Genomic DNA, 18,085 nt, shown 5'->3' on the forward strand with positions numbered 1-18,085 from the left:
CTCCTCTCCTCCACATCCGATGACACCTCCCCTCCCACTGACCTTTCCATTTTCTTTTCTAGACTTTATATTGTCAATTTGTAATACTGATTATCAACTTTTTGGTTGCCTATCCTTCCATGTACTCCTGCAATGAGAATGTACTAGGTTGATATGGACTGCCTAGGTGGCAAGAATTTTGGGCCGGGAGGTTGACCTGATCAGTGATCACTAAATTTTTATGATAAATTAGGCCATTTTACCAGGTTAACCATATCCGTCAGATACATAGATTTACAGTTTTGATCGGCATGAGATGTTGCACCGAATTGTGCCACGTATACAAAGCTAGCATTCCTTGGTATCGTTCGCAGAGAAACATTCATTGTGAAAAGGTGACTTCTCTCCTAGTAGAAGGTAGGCAGGCCGTTTTCTCGCGGCTTTCCTGCGCTTTAAGTTGTCTGAGTGGGATCTCATGTTCTGAGTACTGACACCAGCAATTTCCTTCTTTAGCTCTCTGAAACATTATTAAAAAAATAAAAAGGTCTAATTATGTTTGCGATTGCATGCGTAATGTACTTGAAAGTGGCGATTTGCACTTCAAAGAGTCATGCGAGACCAACTTTTTAACTTGGAAGTAGTAGTGGGTTATGGGTGAACCAAAAATTATACAAATATAAATAATATATATCTATTTTTCCCCGTATTTATGCACGCTGTTTAATTAGTTGATTACTTCTTTCGTTTTGAATTATATAAATATATAAATATATATATATATATATATGTATATGTATATGCTATTTCCACGTACCTTTCTAATATCAACTACACTACTGCTCGTGTCTGTGAGTGTGACCACTAGGAAGAACGAAGAAGATTAGTTGCATTTATTATGCACTAAAAGAAAGTGATAAAGAGGCCTGAGATCGAAATCACACAAAAAGGGTTTTCTTATTTATTATTTCTTCAACTCAATATTAATATTTGACTCTGCTCTCTAGCACAACGGATTAACAATATCCGGAACATTTACAAAGCTTCAGCTAGCTAGGCTGTTCGACTTCGATCATCCTTTACAATAATTCACGCTGGATGAATGAATTGTGGGCATAGGAAAAAGACTCATTGAAAAGCAACCTGAAAATCGTGTGCCGTACCCAAAAAGTTTTATAGTTAAGGTACGTAAATGAGTTTACGATAACCACCTTTTCACATTCTTGGCTGTCTTCAGCTTCATCACAAGTTCCTCACGCTGAGCTTCTACCTCTGCGTATTTGAGGCTCATGTGGAGGTAACGCTCGCGAATGTCCATTAACTCTGCCTCCAGTGATGATTTTGTGCGTCCATTCCTTTCTTTTGCCACTATTTCGTCTTCAGCTGTTGATTTTCTAGAAACTTCATTGTGGCTACTTTGTCCCTCAGAAAACAACCTGCACAGGGTAAATGTCGAAATTATATTCTGTCAAGTTTGAGACAAAAACAAACACAAGCACTAAAATAAAACTAGAATTTGAAAAATTACAGATCTCTTCTATATATTTCTTGCTGAATGATAATAATATTTTACACCTCAGACTCCTAGACTATGGTGCTTGTGGTTAAAGAATTTCAGTTGTTTATTTTAATCAATGAAAAACAAGGAAACGCTGTCTGTTGATGTTGATGTTGATGAGAATCAACTTCATAGCTTTGTTATTCATCCATAGACCTAAAAGACAATCATATTCAGTCATCTCATCTCTAGAAGGCAATATTTGCATTCTGATTAATCGGTTAGAGTTAACAAGAAGAATCTAATGGCATACACGGAATGAAAAATGGAAAGCCTTTTTCTTTTATTTTTTCTTCTTCACCCCCTTTTTCAAAATTTTGCATTGCAAATCACTGCAAGCATATACGTTTGAAGACGTGTTGTGATCTACTTACCTGTCAATCTGAGCTTTATATATGTTATTTGCTTCCAAAGCCTTGGCAAGTTCATTCTCAAGCAACTGAAGCTTTGAAGCAGGATCGACTCCAACAGCAGGAGGACTTCCATCAGGAATTTCATTGCCACTATCATCCTTCAAAAAAAATTCCAAAAAGATATTCAGTTAGAAAAATAATCCATTCCAAAGGATTCTTTACAGTTAGATTCTATCATGCAAATACCAGTGAGCTATACATGCAATCAAAGAGGCGAGAATTTTTGGCAACATTAGCTATAGGGGCAGAATTCAACAAACCTTATATTCAGATGTCTTACCTCTCTTTGATATTGGTTGCCACTAAGTTTCTGTTGATCTTTGGAGAGTTCTTGTACTTTAACATTCTTCAAGGGTTGTCTCCTTTTAGAATCGCGATGCTGACTAGAGTTCTTCACCATTTCATTCTTCTAAATCAATGCACAAGAGATAAAGCTTAGTTAGTGTTGACATTGAATATTAATGTGCAATTGAGGAAGAAATGATACTGACCTTTGAGGGCTTCATATCTTCACGGACTGGAGTAACTTTGGAATTGGTTTTAGAAAAGCTAGGAATCTTAGGACTGCTGGACTCTCTCTGATTCTGCTTTCCCTCTTTCATCAGCTTTAGTTCTTCTTCAAGGGCTTGTGCTTTTGTTACACACTGATCTTTTTCTTCCTCAAGTAGTCGTATCTTCTGCTGATATTGCCTATTTGCTTTCTTGATCTGGCCAAGCTCAGTCTTCAACTCAGCTTCCTGAACACACTGCGCCTTTTCTTCTAGTGCAACTCTTTTACGTCTACAGTCCTCTAAAGCAGAGATCTTTTCAACCAGTAAATTCTTTTCTGTCTTCAGATCTTCACATTCTCCAGATATTAGATGCAGTGATGCTTCCAATCTCTCTTTTTCAAACTTGGTTGCATGAAGGTCATTCTTAACAGCCAAAACATCATCATGAAGATGTGCCATATTCTGGAGCTCAACCTTCATTTTTTTGGATTCTTCCAAAAGTTGTTCCCGTTCATATTCTGAAAATGTGAGCTTTAGCTCAAGACCATTCACAGTGTTTTTAAACTTTTCTTCATCTGATTTGTAATTCTCCAACAACTTAAACACCTTTTCATGGTCAGCCATTAGCTTTTCCTGGTTTTGTTTTGAAGCCGCAAGCTCATCAATCAGGCTTTGCAGCTTCGATTCAGATTCTGTTCGTGTGATTTCAAGCTCATTCTCAATCCACTTCATCTTGGTTTGAGATTCTTGAAGAGCAGATTCCAAATTAACTTTATCTGCAAGTAAATTGGATACTTCAAGCACTGCATCAGTAGCTATTCTCTCTTTTGCCTCATGAATTGCAGAAAGTTGATTGGTTAGGTGTTCTACATGTTGCTGGAGGTTCTCAAGTTCAACATTTTTCTCCAAATACATCTGATTGAATAATCTTTCTCCAACAGTAAGTTTTTCTATGCATCTTCCATTTTCAACAAGAAGTTCATCTAATTCTGAAGTAAGGCTTTTCTCTTTTGAAGAAATATCTACCAACATTGAAGAAATATTATCTTCTAAGATTCCAACTCTTTTGGAGCAACTTTCAAATTTTATCTCTGATTCTCTCAACTTTGCCTCCAAGAGGGCAAAACGCTCGTGCAACTCTGATTTTTGCTTCCTCAACTCTCCATTTGATTTCTGAAGCGTACTGCATTCTTCAATGAGATTCACAGCTGTTGCCTTTAATTTTGAATTTTCTCTTATAAGATAGTCACATTCTTCTTGAGCTTCTGACCAGCGGTTTTGCGTGTCCTGTAACTTCTCTTTCATATCTGCCTTTTCAGAACTTATCTCAATCCTTAACCTAGAGATCTCATCCTGAAGACTCTGAGCGTGAGATTTGGACTCCCTCTCATCAGTCAAATGTCTTAGTTGATCTTCCAAACCAGATATACACAATGATAACTGCATATTTTCTTGTTTAAGCTCCATTATAAGAAGCTCTAGTTCGTGTTTTCCATTTTCTAGCTCTGAAGATTTCCTTTCCAGAATCTTATTGGCAGAAACATGGGAGTCCAAGGTGTTGCTAAGTTCCATCAAATTGCTTCGCAAATCATTTAAGCATTTAGATGTGATATCACTTTCTCTATGCATGACTTTCATTTGTTCCTCTAGATGGATATTCTCCTTTTGAAGATGAGAGATCTTAGCCTCCAATTCACTCTGACACTGTTTAAGTACTCCAATCTCTTCTTCCTTGTACTGCAACTTGGTCTCAAGTTTTGCAACATCAGAAATTTTGTCAATCAATTTCTTACCCTGTTCTGTAACTTGATTTTGCAGTTCTATGTTCAAAGTCTCAAGTTCTTGAGTTGAGAGAAAGTCCTTATCTTCAGTCTCCACGAGATTTTTAATCTGTAACTTATCTTCCACACAGTACATTTGGGATTTATGTTCAATCATTTCAGGCTCAAAGCTGACAAAAGATTTATTTAATAGCTCATTGGTTGGAAGATCGACAATAGTGCCTCCCATCATGGAATTCTTTTTTGCTTCCTTAAGCTTGAATAAAAGTTCAAGGTTTTCATCTGTCAGCTCATCACAATCCCTTTCTAGCTCCTGCAGTTTTTCTTTCAATATTTCAATTTCTCTGATTAGATTTGCATCACCTTCATTTACGGATCCCCTATCCGGGAAATTTCTTGCTTTTAGAGACTCGGATAACTTCGCTCTTAACATAAGGATTTCTTTGTCTTTAGCATCTAATCTACCTTGGAAGTTGGCCTCAATTTCCAAAATGTTGTGGTTATTCAAACTCCCTTCACTCTCTTCAGGACGATTTTTCTCCAAGGCGTGCTCCATCTGTTGTACCTTAACTTGCAAACTCTTCTCTGATTCCTGCAATTGTTGCAGCTGGAGCATTAAATTTCTGTTTTCTTCCACAGTTACTTGGATAAAGTTTTCAATGCCACCAAGTTTTGATGGTTGTGCTGAAAGAGTGTTTATCTCAATTTTCTGCTTTTCTATGGTCTCCTCCATCTCCTGAAGAACAGAAACGAGCTCAAGATTTGATGCTTGGCTCTGCTGCAACTGCAGAGCCAAATCGGCATTGGATTCTTTCTGAAACTTCAGTTCATCCTTTAGTTCTTTTTGAATATGGGATATATCTTCATCTTGAAATGTTGAATGCTCCATCTCTGTTTGTTGCACCATAGGCCTCTCTAGTGAAATTTTCATTTGTTCAACAGCTTTCTGTAAGTCCTCACGATCAGCATATGCTGCTGAAAGCTCCATGGTTAAATTTTCCTGGTTTTTGGACTGTTCAGTGAATTCCTTCCTCAGTATATCCAAATCAAGCATCAGCTTCCGTGCATCCCTCTCCCACATCTTTGCTTCTGCACGAAGCTCTTCAACTGTACCATGTGCTGCTTCCATAAGATTTTTAGAAGAACCGGCAGGTTTCAAAGATGATGTTGAAAATTCTTGCCAACTATTCTGGGAGTCATTTCCCGATGCTGTTAGCTGCAAATTAAATGAGGAATGATCTGATTGAAAAGGATTACCGATGGGATTGAAGCCAGAATGCACAATGTTTTGGGAGCTGATCTCTGTTTCTCTTCCAATTAGACCATGTCCATCACTGCTTAAGCTGCTTGCCGAGGAGAACTTTTCCCTCCCTGTGGAACCCTCCCTCGAGTCATTGCTATGATGTGAACCCGATGCAGAGTAACTTGTTTCCTACAGGGGAGCAAGGATATTATATAAGTTTCATGGTAACTAAAGGCTGATTGGCAGTATATTGTGTAGTAACTACCAATAGCTATCCACATGATATGTAATGCACACATCAGATAACTGCGGGCCTAATGTACAGGAGCTTCTTGACTGCTAGTGGTTGAATGGAATGCTATTTCATGAATAACATAATCAAACAGAAAAATCTGGTTAGATAATTTTCAGACGTTGAAGGTATAATAGGAAGGACTTCATGGAAGGTGTGGTGTTGTAGGCTAGAGACCATGGTGTTGTAAGCCCAAGGGAGTAGGGGGCTTTCATATGGCTTTCAATTCATCTTTTTGGCCCAAACTAGGCCTACAAACATTTAGGAAAATCACCTGAGTCTCGATAATCTCCCTAGTTTCTGTAAACAATAACTGGAGATCTCAGGATTAGTAAAGAAGTGCTTCAACCAAGGTTTTTTTCAAGAGTTAGTACACTGCATGCAACACTTGCATCACATTTAGCGTTAAAAGCAGACATAGCAGAAACAAGTTTGACTAAAACCTATGATCTATTAATGAACAACGATTAAAATTACAATGTCTTTAAGTTCAAACAAGACATATATATATATATATACACACTTTTGAGTGGAAGATGTAATAGTACCCTACTCCCAGGTTCTCTTGGGTGAGAGGTAGATCCCAAATCTTTACTAGAGGAAGATTCAATACTCCTCGTAAATGTGCTTCCAGACACATCCGACTTAGAGTCCATATCATTATAATTTGCTTCCTGATGTTCCAAACGAAAATTTGTCTCTTTTGATTCTTCATCCCTGTAAAATGAGAAGTAAATATTCATAACAAACAGAATATTAAAGACTTCGCGTTATGATGAAGAATATCTGCCATAGAATCCTAACCTGAGTTTTGTTATTGGTGTCAGGCAGTGAATTTTTACCTGCAAGTCAGACATGTAAGGAAAACTCTTAGATGCCACATCTTTTAAAGTTCAGCATATGCAATCCTAAAAGCAATCTCTTTTCTTCTAAACTGGAAGAGGAAAGCCATTGAGATACTGAATGGCAGGAGAGAGATATAAGGGAAAGAAACATGAGTTCTCAGTTGAGTGTAAGTTTGTAAGTACTTCATATGTCACCCCTACCCCCCCCCCCCCCCCCCCCCCCCCCCCCTTTTCCCCGCGCCACCCAAAAAACTTATCCAATTTGTAATATGCATCCTTTTCAACCGACAAAACATAAATGTAAAACTTCTGTTCCTAGAAGTAGTCAAATTCTTTTCTTTTGTTTTTCTGGTAAGTGCTGAATTCCAAGTATAGAGAAAAATATAAATTTATACTCGTAATAATTTGTCCCATTCATACCAATATTAAATTCATTTAGTCCAAGAACAAGTTGCACCTGCACTACTAAAAATTTGGTCTTATTTGACTTTAGAAAAAAAATATATTATTCTGCAATAAGAATATCATCACACGCACACTCTGGCAAGAAGGATTTGTATGGGTAACCCCCACCCACGTGGGTGGAGGGGGGAAGATCACACAGAAATATAATTTTTCCTCATTCCAAAAGATTTTTTCAATGATGTGCATTGTAGCAAAATCAAAACAAACAACAAGAACAAGTAGCATTATACAACTCACTTGTAAGATTGTCCCATAATTGCACTTATTCAGTGGCAGTGAAACTGGAGCAGGAGCAGGTGAACTCATATAGGCTATCATGTTGACAATGGCCTCCCCAAGGATGCCAGATCTAGATGAAGCCTACAGTAAGAAAGTCATAGTTAAAACAAGGTCTAAGCAGATGAAGTTAAGTAAATTTATAAGCACGCTCTGAGAAGGGACACTAAAATCGAGCAATGAAATATAAGAAGCACGTTCAAAATTTTATTTAGAGAATGGAAAATCAGTGAAGAGTGGATATCATGATATTATATCATCGTTCAAAAAAGAAAAGAAAAGGAAGAAGAAAAAGGTTCATGAACAAAAGCAAAAAGGCAACAACAATACCGTGGAGACAACAAGCTTGAAGAAACAATCTTCTAGCTCCTTTGGAGGGTCATCCTGTGGAATCCGTAAAGATCCTGACAGAGTTTCTGCCCATTGACAACTTCCATTATGCACAAGTGCTTTGCCTGACTTTGACAGTGTTTTCCCAGTTTCGACAGAGATAATAGATACAAGAAGCTTGTCCCAGCCTTTCGGGACCTTTTACAACAAAAAATCAGTAGTAAGCAAATATTTTGTGACTATTGACTAAAGATCCTTCAAAGGCTTGCACGCTCAACTGAACAAAACATTTTATCCAAATAATTTGAAAAGGTGGTAATTAAACTTGATGTCAAACGACAAAAAGAAGAAGAAAAAGATAAAGAGCGTCCTTCATAATTTTCAGAGGTGAACATTCAATAGCGTTTGATGACAACTTTAATAGGAGAATCAATAGTCTATGAAAATTTCAGCCACTTTTTATTTTTATTTTTATATATGAGCAAGATAAAAATTGGATTAGAGGATATTTCAAAGGGTGGTAGAGGAGAGGACCCAGAAATACCCCCAAGCAGTTTGATACAGAGGTATAAATAATAATAATAACAACAACAACAACAACGGAAAATGGTTATACAAAGCAGTCTCATATTTCAAGACAATAATTTCAGCAACTAGCAGGTGAGAAATGAAGGCTTGCGAGGTAAAGCCACCCCACATTGGATAGCATAAGTTAATAACAGGGTTTAAAGAGTCAATAACTGCATCAGCAATTCGCCACATCTCACTTGGACATAGTTTTCCTTGCATCTCTAAACGTCCCTCATTTATATCTAGGATTGACACGTACCCTTTTATTCAAAATTTCCCATGAAATAACTAGTACTCACAAATGGACATGAGTATGGGAGAATCATATTCGTCTACCACCTCTATTGATATCTAAATCTTTTGTCTGATTACTAGCCCCTGTTTTATTTGTTTAAAAGCCCATAACGTCCCTTTCCAAAGCAGCAATATAATTTTCCTTCATGGTAATACCCTATAAAGATCATGGCACTGGAAGAAACATGCATATATCCTATTCGAATAAAGCACCAGTTATTCGTATAATTTGAAAGCAAGATCGATATAGGAACAATGAAGGACCTGGAGGGCCTTGAAGCGGGAGAAGTTGAAATCAACTTTGTTCCCAGATTTGGTATGCTTGTTCTTGTTGTGGAGTCTGAACATTGTGTTTGTATCCCCTTTATTTTTCCGGTTAACTTTGGTAGAAACCAATCTCTCACCAATTCAAAATCAAAGATGAAGTAAGTAGCAACACCACGACCACCTCCTCAACCACCATTATCATTTACTACCAAACGAAGCAGAGAGAGGGAGAGAATATTAATGAGTGCGAAAGAAACAAGGCGCAGAGAGAGAGAGAGCGTTAGCTAAGTGGTCATTGTTTTTTAAGGTGTTATTTTATTTTCCTATGGCGTTTCATTAAGGGGTTGGAGAGAGAGAGAGAGTGAGGTGCGAATCTGAGAAGGCCCGAACGGCCCCGGTGTTGAAGTTTTAAACTGAACGGCAACAGCAAACCGATCCTCAAGTATACAAGAGTATACTTTGTTAACGACAGAGTCAGCGCAGCCACTAATTCGGTTGACGTGTCATGGACTCGTGGCCTATTAACATGAGAGGTCTGTCTACCAATGGTATGATTACTTGACCTTTAACTTTATAGTTTATTTAATTATTCCATATTTATGGGTTAATGAACGCCATCATCCACTTCGACTCGATTCCTACATTTCAGTGATCTTTTAAATATATTATTATTATTATTATTATTATATTTCTTTTTTAGGAGCAGGAGGAGGAGGGGGTGTGGTTTACGTAATTTTTAATTAAAGTTGAACCATACTCGTTTGGTCTACCGGCCTTGAGTTGAGTTGAGCCAAGCCCCTAACAAACATACTACTCCTCCCTCTTTACCATTATCTTCCATTACCATCCAAGCAATGTGTCATCTAATTGGAGAATTTTCTCAAGCACAAGTTTAATAATGCGAGTGGCGAACGCGGGAAAATAAAGTTTTGACTCCAACCTATTACCCATTGGCCATAGTTCTGGGCATAATCCAGAAATTGAACGTGAAATACACGATCAACTCTTACTACTTCGTCTGATATTTCAACTGCAAAACTTTATTTTCGATTATCTTAAGCCTTAATGTCTATCTTATTATAAAGAAAGTCTACATGCATATATTCATCTTTCCGTGCTAAAATTGTCAAAAATTATCATATGGATACATGACTCGGATATTAATACTTTATCACTTTCTAAATAATACCAATCATTTTTAAATAACGGCAACACACGTCCGTACTATAAAAAGGATTTCTATTTCATAGAAATCAAAATATCCAATAAAATTATTTCGAGTATGAAGACACCTAATTGGTAAACGACATGCATGATATAGATAGAGGGTATATATCTCGTTGATGGGTACCCAAAGCAAAGCCAGGCCAATTAACTGGATATGCCTCGCAACCCATATTGCATCTGTCCCAATGCAATGAATTCACTTTCGGAATTCCAAAACAGTGAAAATATAATCAATATAGAGTGCCCTGAAGTGGGGGAAACCAGCCAAACGACCAAGCTGCCGGTATTCTTCTTCAGTCCTATGCTTACCCTTGGTCCTGTAGATTGTCATGACAAAGATATCTCCTTCTAAAAGGGCGCGAGTCCTACGACTGTCATCTGACTGCTCCGGCAGCACAGGTTCACAGACGATCAATTTCCCTCCTGCTGGAAGTGCATTGTAACAATTCTCCATGATCAACTTTACTTCACCATCCGTCCATGTCGTCAGAATCCACTGCCAAATAACATTAATTCAAGAATTACAAGATTATATATATACACACCACTCGAAGAAACTTGGTTATTTCTTAACAGAGAAACTCTTACTGTGTGAATTAGGCATTGGTACGTGATCTGTGGATAGAATATATATACACATATATAATGTTGATGAATAATTAATGACATGCAGCATGATGATCCTAACACATAACAGCCTTGTCCAAGCAATTCGTATAACAAAGAGAGGAGTGAGAAGAGTAGTTAGAAACAGACAAAACCTTCATGAAGATGGCATCAGCAGAAGGAATAGAGTGGAACATGTTGCCACCAATGTGAGTCACTCCTGCCAAGATCAAAATAGACCCATTAATGCACACCAAATATTATGTTCTGTATTAAATAGGCCGTTGGAAATAACTAACAGTCGCGTTAGCATTCACATGGATTTTTTAGACGAATCATGCTATTCTGCCGTTCAACATGTACTGCACGCCCAACATGCCATAATGTACTTTTTCTTTTTTCTTTCAAACCTTTTTTAATCATGTTTAAATATTTTAAAAAAATATATATGAGTAATCTATTCTATTATATAAGTGTCTATCTAACTATACAATAATTTTTGTTGTTTTTCGTTAACTTTACTAATTTTCCATTAACTCCGTTTGTCTCTGAATTAAGTGAGTGCCGTATTTTAGAGTTTTGTGTTGGTGCAAAAGGCACCCAATGGAACTTCACCATGCGGAAGACATCATCCGCCGCCACGCCATGAATGATATTTGCTAGCAAATGATATCTATACAGTCCGTATGTTGTGTGGATATTCTTTTATCCTTTTATTTTGTTCTTTTGTATCCGTTTATATGAGGGCATTTTTGTCTTTTTGGTGTAACTGTGTCAAAGGGCATTCTCGTCTTTTTGGTGGGATTGTTTCATAGGATTCTAGGTTTGAGAAATGATATTTACAGTCGTGATTATGCAAGCACCACGCAGTCTCTTTGAAAAAAGTGAATTAATACGGGACCCACATGAAAAAAAAAAAAAACTAACTTTTTAATCGTAGACCTCACTCTTTCTCAAAGCGATTGCACAGTGTTTACATACTCCACGACTATATGTAGCATTACTCTTAATCTCGTCTCTTTCTTTTGCATCTTCATTTTCTCCGCATCTTCTCTCTCCTACACCAAACTTCTTTCTCTCTTCGTCTTCTGCCTTTTCTTCATTTTCAGAGGGATTTCGTTATCTACTCATTTTTTTGGTTGTTTGATGGGCTTTTGTTATGTCCTTGGTGTTCACATTTTTATAAACGGTTTTGGTGTTTTCGTTTCATTGAAGGGTTTTTTTTTTTTTCTCATTTCGTTATTTACAGATAGATGTAGATACGTTCCTACACTTGGGTGGGTCCAGAGCATCAATTTCCTGTACCACAAGAGCCAGGCCTTGGGTGTTTTTTTTGTGGATTTGGGTGGCTGAAGCTTACCCACAGAAGAACTAAAACCAGAGGCACGATGGAGAAGAAAGATGCGACGGAGCTTAGCTACGTGCGACGGTGACACATGGATTCTGGGTGCTGCAGTGACGATGCCATCAGTATGGGCGGCTGAGCATGAGAGAGAGAGAGAGAAGACATAGGGTGTTGCTAACAGGGGTAACAACAGATTAGAAGGAGAAGCAAGGAGATCTTGGCGAGGGCTTACCGTGGCAGTGCGAGGGTGACGGGATGTTCGGCCTGCTAATCCTATGGTTGTCCCAATGGTTTCCGGTGAGGGGTTGTGGCTATCTTGCGTTTGGGTCCTTCCATGGTGGTTTTTGGCATGGGAGAGAAGGCTAGAATGCTCTGTTTTAATGTAGAAGAACGGGGATTGTGTCTGCATGCCTGTGGCACCTGGAGGCAATTTATGTGTATGGTGGGGTGACAAAATAGACTGGTGCTTTGGCTACATCTTAGCATGGGGTGGAAGAGGTGGCTGTCCGTTGACTCGCGGTAACTAGACAACATCAGTCATTCCTCAGTGCAACCAAGGTGCAGTGGCATGCTTGGGTTTGACGTGCATAAACAATGGTCGTTGTGATGTTTTCAACATGTGCTGCCATCGCTGGTCTTTGTAAGTGGCCTTTCTGGGTTGAGCTTGCAGGTTTGATATTTTGTCAAGGAAGGATGTTGTTGTGTGATCAAAGAGTTCTTGCCGTGAGTATAGCTGCTGCGGTTTTGGAAGGAGATAGAGTTTTACATGAAAATGCTCATTTTAACACCATCGGTTATAGAATAAGTAACGTCCGAGAGGAGAGAGAGAGAACGTGGATGTTAAGATTTCTATGTTCAATGGGGTTTTTTTCCTATGGGTTTGCATGTTTTGAGTTGTCTTTGGGTTTTTTTTTTTTCACATTTTTTGTTTGATTGACTGGATTTTTTGCTTCTCATTTCATTTTTTTTAAATATATAATTTTTTTGGTTGTTTGATGTTTTTTTTTTTTTTTTTTTTTTGGATTTTGCAAGTTGTGAGTTCCGTGTGTTTGGGTTTTTTTTTTTTTTTTATATATAAGTAAAAATATTTTATATATCAAAATGAGTAACCAAGTACACTAAACGTATACAATAAAACACCTAGCCCATAATAGAGCACCCCTAATGACCCAAAAACAACCCACAATACTAATCCCAAAACTACCTAAAATACTAAAAAATTACACTGAACCTCAACTCCTTGTTTCCCATATAACTAATACCCAAAACACCCATTGTTCCCATCTTCACATTGCCCTCCCTTTAGACTTCCCTCTAACTGAGCTACCTCCCTTAGTGTCGTAGTTAATTGCCCAAGAAAGACGCTGTAACTCCCTGTTTTTCTTGAAACTTTTGGTTTCAAGCGCGTGGCTTGCCTCGATTGCGGTAATTAGTTCATTGAATTGGTCTTCGCATCCTCCATGTGAAATCCCCACGAAAGGCAGAATCTCGTTAACTTTAGGTAGAATCCAATCCGCTAACAGAGGAAAAAAGACCAGGGGAGCAACATTATCCTCAGACACATTAACCAATTGCATTCCCAATTCTGGACTTTCTTCCACGCAAGGCACCAACGACAAGTCTCATACCTCCTCATCAACTCCATTGTTTCTTTCCATCACCATTAGAGCTTCTAGGATGACAGCAAGTTCCTTCACCTCAGGCAACCCTAAACGAGCAACTTCAGCGGAACCTACATCTCCTTTACCATTTTCGGGCAAGGGTGTAATGCCGCCTAACTGTTTATCCTGTGTTATTTGAGGCGAATGACATTCCATTACTGCATTCTCTACACCAACATACGACGAAGACCCCACTTCAAATAACCTAGATTTCCTTTTGACTCGCCACTCTCTCCTGTATCTGGTTATAGGGACAAGACTGAATCCGATCTTCCGTTTTCCTTTATCTGAATTTAAAGGAATCAAGTCTATCTTAGTCTTAATAGCCCTGTTGCCTCCAACTGAAAGCATGTCTATTTTTGTTGACAAGAAAGCTATCGTTGTCTTCAACTCTGCAAGTTGGGTTTCCATATCCTTTAGAGAATTTTGCATCGCTTCAAGATGGTTATGAGCTTGCGTGATTTGCAAACCACTTTTACCGTTCCCCTTACTCTAAGCCATAGAAGCATGACCTATCTTCAGAGCTGCCGCATACGATCGCTTCGCCAACGTGGATGTGCTTGGGTCTTTGGTGTTCTTAATATTCTTTTCCTTTCTTGACCCCTCATCACAGGGCAAATCCGCGGCTCTGCGTAATTCCTCTGCAAACTTCTCCCAACCTTGTTGTTCATGCCCTTCAAGAATTACAACACTACTCCGTCGGCCTCCTCCACCATATTCGGTGATAGTTAGATACCAACCATGCTTGTTGGAGCATCATTGGACCATGAATTCTCTTTTACCTTCATGCAAGTTTTTTGTATAATTTGTATTTCTCCCGGCCATTAATGCTTTTCCCACTGTAGCAATCAACCAATCTATACCATTCCGACCCATTACTACCGATCTCTAAAACCTTCTACCCTCTCCACTATTTTTAAAGAAGACCTCCAAGTTTCTGGCAAAAACTCAAAAGTCTTTGATTCCACCCAAAAAACTCACCATTTGACCCATACTAATACAACTTCAAGCTGTACGAGGCTTCATTCTGTCGAGAAAGGCTGGAAAAATGCCCAACTCAAAAGAAACCAGTAGTCGGAGGTAGGCCAACGTCGAAGGCTAGCGAAGAGGTCGCCGGTGTCCGTCAATAAGTTCTGTGAAAGCCAACAGGGTCACCGCCGCTCTTGCCAAATCTTGGAAAAAAAAGACCCAACCCAAAAAAATCAATCGCCGAAGAAACTCCGACGTCGGAGGCCAGCGAAGAGGTTGCCGGGGGACCCGTTGCAACTTTCTGTGAGAAGAAACGCCGGTGGCTCCCCGAAGAAAAGGCAGGCAGAGGCGAGGTAGAGAAATACCCAGGTCGCCGGAGGGATATTCGACGCCAGATACCCTTTAGTGACGTTGCCGATGTCCACCAATCTTTTCTGTGCCGGACGTGTGATGTCACTCGCCGGACAGGTGCCAGCGGCAATGGCTCCTCTAGGGTTAAATTTAAAGCACCAAAAAAAGATGTGAAAAGCTAGAATGAACAGGTGTTCGTTGTGAGTTCTTTGATTTTTGGGAGAAAGGTGTTCGTTGAGTTTGTCTTTGTTGTTTTTTTTTTTTTTTGGTAGATTTGCATGTTGTGACTTGTGAGTTCTTTGATTTTGGGAGAAGGTGTTCTTTCTTGGTTCATTGTTTGGCAGTGTGATCTTGAGCTCGAGAAGTGTGATCCCATGAGTTAATCTTAGCCAATTAGGAATTATCACACAATTAGGCAAATGTGCCTCATACGTTGCACCATTAACTAGTACTAGTTATAAATCTCAAATAGATAAAATCTGCATAAGTCCTTCGTAAAAAAATAAATCTAACTAAAAAAAACAAAAAGTGATTTTTTATACTTTTTCAAAGTAGAATTTATTTTTTTTACAAAAACTTATAAGAAATTTTATCTATTTCAGACTTGTTCAATCATTTTTCTTTTTACTTTATCTATATATATGTACTACCTTTCATCACCCAGCCTACCAAATATAGGCAAGTTTGGAATATGAGATAAAATAAAAATTTTGTAAATAGTAATAAAATAATTTGTGAATAGTATTGAGATAGTTTGAGTTGATAATTTTTTGAATTTTGATAAAGAATAGAGAAAAAGTTGAATAAAAAATATTATAAAGTTAAAATATTATAAAAATATAATTTTATAATATTATTTTTGTTTGTAGATTTAAAAAAATTGGAATTATTTTTTATTTGAAAGTTTGAAAGTTGTAATAATTAATTTGAAAATTTTGTATTTGAATTATGTTTGAAAATAAGATGGAATGAGATCAAATGAGGATTTTGTGTCTATTTGATTATTTTGTTTAATATAAAATATTTGAATTTATTTTTCCTATACTAAAATATTAAAATTCTTCCCATTCTAAACTAGACATGAGATACCAATCAATGATTACTTAACATGTTTCCGATCCTTTATTTAGTCGACTTTATTATGAATTGCATACTATTAATTACAATTATTCTTAGGGCCTATTTGAGATTGAAGTATGAGTCTTAAAAAGTATTTAAATATTTTTTAAATACTTTTAATTTCAAATAAGTTAGGTCGTTTGAGTGTTACATATTAAAATACTTTTAATTTCAAATAAGTTAAAAAGTACATTTGAAAAAAAACATTTTCTCAAATGTGTTTCTTCAGATAAGGCGGAACGTAATTTAAATTTTAAAAAAACTGTCAATAGACAAAAATATTCATATAATTTTAAGATAATTACAACTTTCAAACTTTCAAATATATAATCATAATTTTTAAAAATTTAAATAATCATCATTTCTACATCAAAAAATATTTTTTTAATTTATTTCTAAACAAACGTAACATATTTAAAAGTATTTTAAACATATGATTACCAAACAGTAAATAACTTTTTAATAATAGAATTTATTATTTAAGTTATAAGCTATAATAGCTATAAATCCTAAAATTATAAACTATATTTTTTTACAGCAATCCCAAACATGCACTTATTATTATTGATCGATCCAAATAATTAAGAAGAAAATAGATCAATAAAAAATCAACCTAAGATTAACAATTATACTAAAAATTATTATTATTATTATTATCGATCTAAATAACTAAGAAGAAGAAAAAATCAATCAAAAAATTAATCTAACTGTTTCTCACCAGGAATGATCGGTGCTTTGGCCACCACCTCCGGTAAGTCAAAGTTGATCCCTTCCCGAACGTTAGGATGCTTCCCGAGGATCATCCTCAGGCAATCCCCTGCACTTCCCCCAACGTCCACCAGTCTCTCCACACCTTCAAACCCATCGTATCCCTCCAACACCGCCTTCATGAACGGCACCGATACTCCCGACATCGCCTTCTGCATCAGCCCGTTCATCTCCGGCTTCTTCCCGTAGTAAGCGTACGCCGAGACTCCGTTGGCCTTCACGAACGGCTCCGACGCGGGGTCCACCACGGCCTCATGGACCAAGGGCCACGCTCCCAAGAGCGCATCCTGGTGGTGCTGGAGCACGTAGGGCGCGTACGATAGACCCTCGCCGTCCGTGACGAGCGTCTTTCCGATCTCGGTGAGGGAGTACTTTCTCTCGGAGTTGGAGTCATTGGGGCTATGGTGCTCCGTGAAGACGCCGTAGCTGGTGAGCATGCGGAGGATGCGCTGGAGGTTCTCTGGATCAGCAGAGTTCTGGGAGGGGAGGACACGGGCGAGGATCTGAGAAGAGGAGATCGGAGAGTTGGAGCCGCCTTGCCAGATGGCATCGGGGACGTTGAGGCGGACGATGGCGTTGAGGGACATGGGCACGCTGATCATGTTGGAGAGCTCCATTATAGCCAGCCTGGCTTGGTTTCGACTCTCGGTCGTCTCGTCCTCCATTAGCTAGCTCTCACTTTCACTGCCACTTTCTGGGTCCGTGACTCTCTACTCTGATATTCTGATCCGGTTATGTTGCTGAAGTTTTTTATAAAATAAAAATAGTATATTCGATAGGCCAGAGCTAGTGCTACTATTCTAGTCAAAGTTTTTGGTCTAGACTCTAGTCTCTTAATGCAAATTGTTTATTTTTTAAAAAATACTTTTAAAGAATAGAAAAAAAAAATTTAAAAAACACGAATGTATTAATAATTATTTTTAACTATTAAATAAAATCAAATAAAATCAAATAAAATACATAAACCATGAAATTAAAAAATTAAATTTAAATAGATAGTATCATTTTGCTATACGGTATAACCTCTCAACTCTGCTTATTTAAGGGAAAAAACAAAAAAACCTCTCAACTCTCAAGATTCGGTATGAACGTAAATAATTGTCTATTAATATATATATATATAATTCTATACACGTCATCTTATTTTTATCCTCTTAAATTAGATTTAAAGTTGAGAAATATTAAAATATGTTGTAAATAATAATAAAAAATTAGATAAATAATAATAATAGAATGTT

General features: G+C 37.6%; 2 protein-coding genes across 2 annotated transcripts; both read right to left on the reverse strand.

The window, feature by feature from the left end:
• Positions 1 to 910: 910 nt before the first annotated feature.
• Positions 911 to 9,370, reverse strand: LOC122275261 (myosin heavy chain, cardiac muscle isoform-like). Its single transcript, XM_043084240.1, has 9 exons — positions 8,799 to 9,370; positions 7,671 to 7,868; positions 7,302 to 7,424; positions 6,559 to 6,596; positions 6,303 to 6,471; positions 2,439 to 5,651; positions 2,228 to 2,356; positions 1,909 to 2,045; positions 911 to 1,412 (listed from the first exon to the last, which is right to left on the reverse strand). Exons 1-9 carry the CDS (start codon positions 8,880 to 8,882, stop codon positions 1,175 to 1,177), a joined length of 4,329 nt encoding a protein of 1,442 aa, XP_042940174.1. The 5' UTR covers positions 8,883 to 9,370; the 3' UTR covers positions 911 to 1,174.
• Positions 9,371 to 10,023: 653 nt separating this feature from the next.
• Positions 10,024 to 17,595, reverse strand: LOC122275263 (nicotinate N-methyltransferase 1). The gene is made up of 3 exons (XM_043084242.1): positions 16,798 to 17,595; positions 10,790 to 10,854; positions 10,024 to 10,524 (listed from the first exon to the last, which is right to left on the reverse strand). Exons 1-3 carry the CDS (start codon positions 17,510 to 17,512, stop codon positions 10,225 to 10,227), a joined length of 1,080 nt encoding a protein of 359 aa, XP_042940176.1. The 5' UTR covers positions 17,513 to 17,595; the 3' UTR covers positions 10,024 to 10,224.
• Positions 17,596 to 18,085: the final 490 nt, after the last annotated feature.

The sequence above is a fragment of the Carya illinoinensis genome, chromosome 9 (genome assembly GCF_018687715.1).
Source record: "Carya illinoinensis cultivar Pawnee chromosome 9, C.illinoinensisPawnee_v1, whole genome shotgun sequence".
Taxonomy (NCBI): Eukaryota; Viridiplantae; Streptophyta; class Magnoliopsida; order Fagales; family Juglandaceae; genus Carya; species Carya illinoinensis.

Excerpts from the sequence above, each read along its gene's own strand:
- LOC122275261 (XM_043084240.1), bottom strand. The coding sequence starts at position 8,882 with ATGTTCAGACTCCACAACAAGAACAAGCATACCAAATCTGGGAACAAA. Across the intron at positions 6,472-6,558 it reads ACACCAATAACAAAACTCAG|GGATGAAGAATCAAAAGAGA; the intron begins GTTAGGATTCTA and ends CTCATTTTACAG. Across the intron at positions 5,652-6,302 it reads CAAGAGAACCTGGGAGTAGG|GAAACAAGTTACTCTGCATC; the intron begins GTACTATTACAT and ends GCTCCCCTGTAG.
- LOC122275263 (XM_043084242.1), bottom strand. The coding sequence starts at position 17,512 with ATGGAGGACGAGACGACCGAGAGTCGAAACCAAGCCAGGCTGGCTATA. Across the intron at positions 10,855-16,797 it reads CAAAGCACCGATCATTCCTG|GAGTGACTCACATTGGTGGC; the intron begins GTGAGAAACAGT and ends TGATCTTGGCAG. Across the intron at positions 10,525-10,789 it reads CTGATGCCATCTTCATGAAG|TGGATTCTGACGACATGGAC; the intron begins GTTTTGTCTGTT and ends GTTATTTGGCAG.